Source organism: Nelumbo nucifera, chromosome 5 (assembly GCF_055504915.1).
Source record: "Nelumbo nucifera cultivar China Antique chromosome 5, China Antique-T2T, whole genome shotgun sequence".
NCBI classification, from domain to species: Eukaryota; Viridiplantae; Streptophyta; class Magnoliopsida; order Proteales; family Nelumbonaceae; genus Nelumbo; species Nelumbo nucifera.
The window spans coordinates 43,727,256-43,729,411 of NC_142653.1; the positions used below are offsets into that span (position 1 = coordinate 43,727,256).

The window sequence follows — 2,156 nt, forward strand, 5'->3', positions numbered from 1 at the left end:
GTTTCTATGAGAAAAAAACAATACAAACTTTATAAAAAAAAACAAATTTAAAGTTGTAGCTTTACTTTTGAGTGACTGATATGAAGGGCAAATTTAAAAAATAAATTAATTTCAGAAAAGATATTAGAAGGGTTTGAAATAGTAATTCACTTGGAAAATAAACATTTTTGTTAAAAGTAATTGCATGGATATTTAGACATTTTAATGTCATTTTTTAGAAAATTGTAGTAGACAGGTCATTTGCAACTATGTAAAAAGTTCAAGGGAACTGATTACAATTACAAAACTTCAGGAGATGTCTCAGCAACAACCAGAAACTTTAGGGAAGTTTCAGAAATGCCACTAAGAAATGAAGCTTTTCTTTCATTTTTTTTTTTTTTTTTTTTTAACTTGCTTATCTTCACTCTGCAGCCAGATGAAACCCTTTTATTGAATAGTTTAGACAGGGCACTCGTGTGCCAATACAGGGTGTCTTGGGGATATAAGCAAAATAGAGTACAGAGATGGCTGGTGGAGAGCTACAAAAGGGTGTCTATGAATCGAGCTTCAAAGAGTTGCAGAGAGTCTAGACATAAAGAGAATTGATGCTGTGTGGTTTCAAATGCATATTTTCAGAAATTTATGTAGAAAAAGTTTCAACGTTATGCAAATTGATTATTCGCTGTTCATGTATTAAAAATCTAACGCATAGTCAATGGGATCGGACGGCTAAAAACATCTAAACCAGAAGGGTTTTGTCCTTGCTTGCCAACCAAAGAGAACCACCCTTATCAGATTAACAACATCTCTAACTCAATCGACCCAGAAATTCATGAAATCTGCTTATCTAGAATTGAAAACTAAATACTTACAATAATTCCAGAATACCCAAACTAGCATCAATAGCACCAGCAGCAAAAACAATTAAAACTGCAGACAGATTTATTTAGAGCCGGTGCTCTTTTCATGAGTCATGACACAGAGAAGGGGCTCTTAAGAGGGATGAACCTTAGAAGGAGCAAAGGAGACCCCTTTGAATGCTGATTTCATTGAAGCAGTGGCGGAAGAGAGTGCAGCTTCTATGTACTTCTTGGAAGCGATTGTGGCTGCACTCTCGATCAATTTTCCCATCTTCTTTGCAGTCTTCGCCTCTTGAACCAGGCTCTCCAGTTCAGCCTTTGCCGCCTTGTCCATTTCCTCTTCGAAGCGTCGGAAGTCATCCATGGCGCCGTCCAGGATGGAGTCGAGGTAGTCCTCGACGTCTCTCAAGGAGGCCTCGGCTTCTTCGACGGCTTTATTCTGTTCGATTTCCAGTGCAGCCCATGAGTTGTAGGCCTCGATTTCGAAGAATTTCATAAGCTCGTCGATTGTTGCAGGGTCGAAGTTCTTGTCCTGCAACGCCTGGTTTGTTAGGAGGGTGAATTGGGAAAGGAGAGCTTCCATGTTTGTCTCTGGAGGGTCATGTGTAAGCTCTCTGCTGCTTTGCTAGTATTAATGAATGCGGTGGTGGGGCTTGTATTGAAGTGTTTGGGTAGTTGGGTCATTTCCTGGAAGATGGAAGGAAGAGAAATTTTGAGTACAAACAACTGAACTTGCTGGAGCCTGGAGCCTGTAGACAGCTCGGCCCACAACTGAACCCACTGATTCATCGTCAAGCATCCCAATAATGGTCCTGTTTTTCTTGGTTTTTTAACTGGATGGAGAAAAATTGAGTTCAGTAGTCTCAATTTGTTTGCGGTGCAAATTTCATATAAATGAATAGATTGAGTACTGTAAATTCTGATTTAACTTTGCTTCTGGTTGGACAGAGACCTGGGATTAAGTCCAGTATTCACGCAGGTAAGTTGGGGGTGAGTCTAAGGGTTTGGGGAGTGCTACCCCTACTGTGTATTACAAAATAATAATAATAAAAAAAAAGGAAAACGGGAAGAAAAACCCAAGGGTCAGTTGTTTTTTAGATTTGGAGGGGAAAAGTTGGTTTTCATGATCAAGAAATCCATCTTCTTTTTTCAGATTTATGTAGTGTTCATGGAAAATTTATTATCCCTAGATATCACTTTCCTACTTGGAGGAAAAATTGTCAATACCTGTTTGGGACATAATTGTTTATTTTAATTATGACTATTTACGACTAAAATGATCATAATCTTATTTGTCTAAGAAATAAAAGAACATGA

The 2,156-nt window shown here is 38.3% G+C and overlaps 1 protein-coding gene across 1 annotated transcript; it reads right to left on the reverse strand.

Moving 5' to 3' along the window:
• Positions 1-808: 808 nt before the first annotated feature.
• Positions 809-1,477, reverse strand: LOC104608473 (uncharacterized). The gene has a single exon (XM_010274479.3). The coding sequence runs from the start codon at positions 1,420-1,422 to the stop codon at positions 973-975; it is 450 nt and encodes a 149-aa protein (XP_010272781.1). The 5' UTR covers positions 1,423-1,477; the 3' UTR covers positions 809-972.
• Between the last annotated feature and the right edge of the window lie 679 nt (positions 1,478-2,156).

Excerpts from the sequence above, each read along its gene's own strand:
- LOC104608473 (XM_010274479.3), bottom strand. The coding sequence starts at position 1,422 with ATGGAAGCTCTCCTTTCCCAATTCACCCTCCTAACAAACCAGGCGTTG.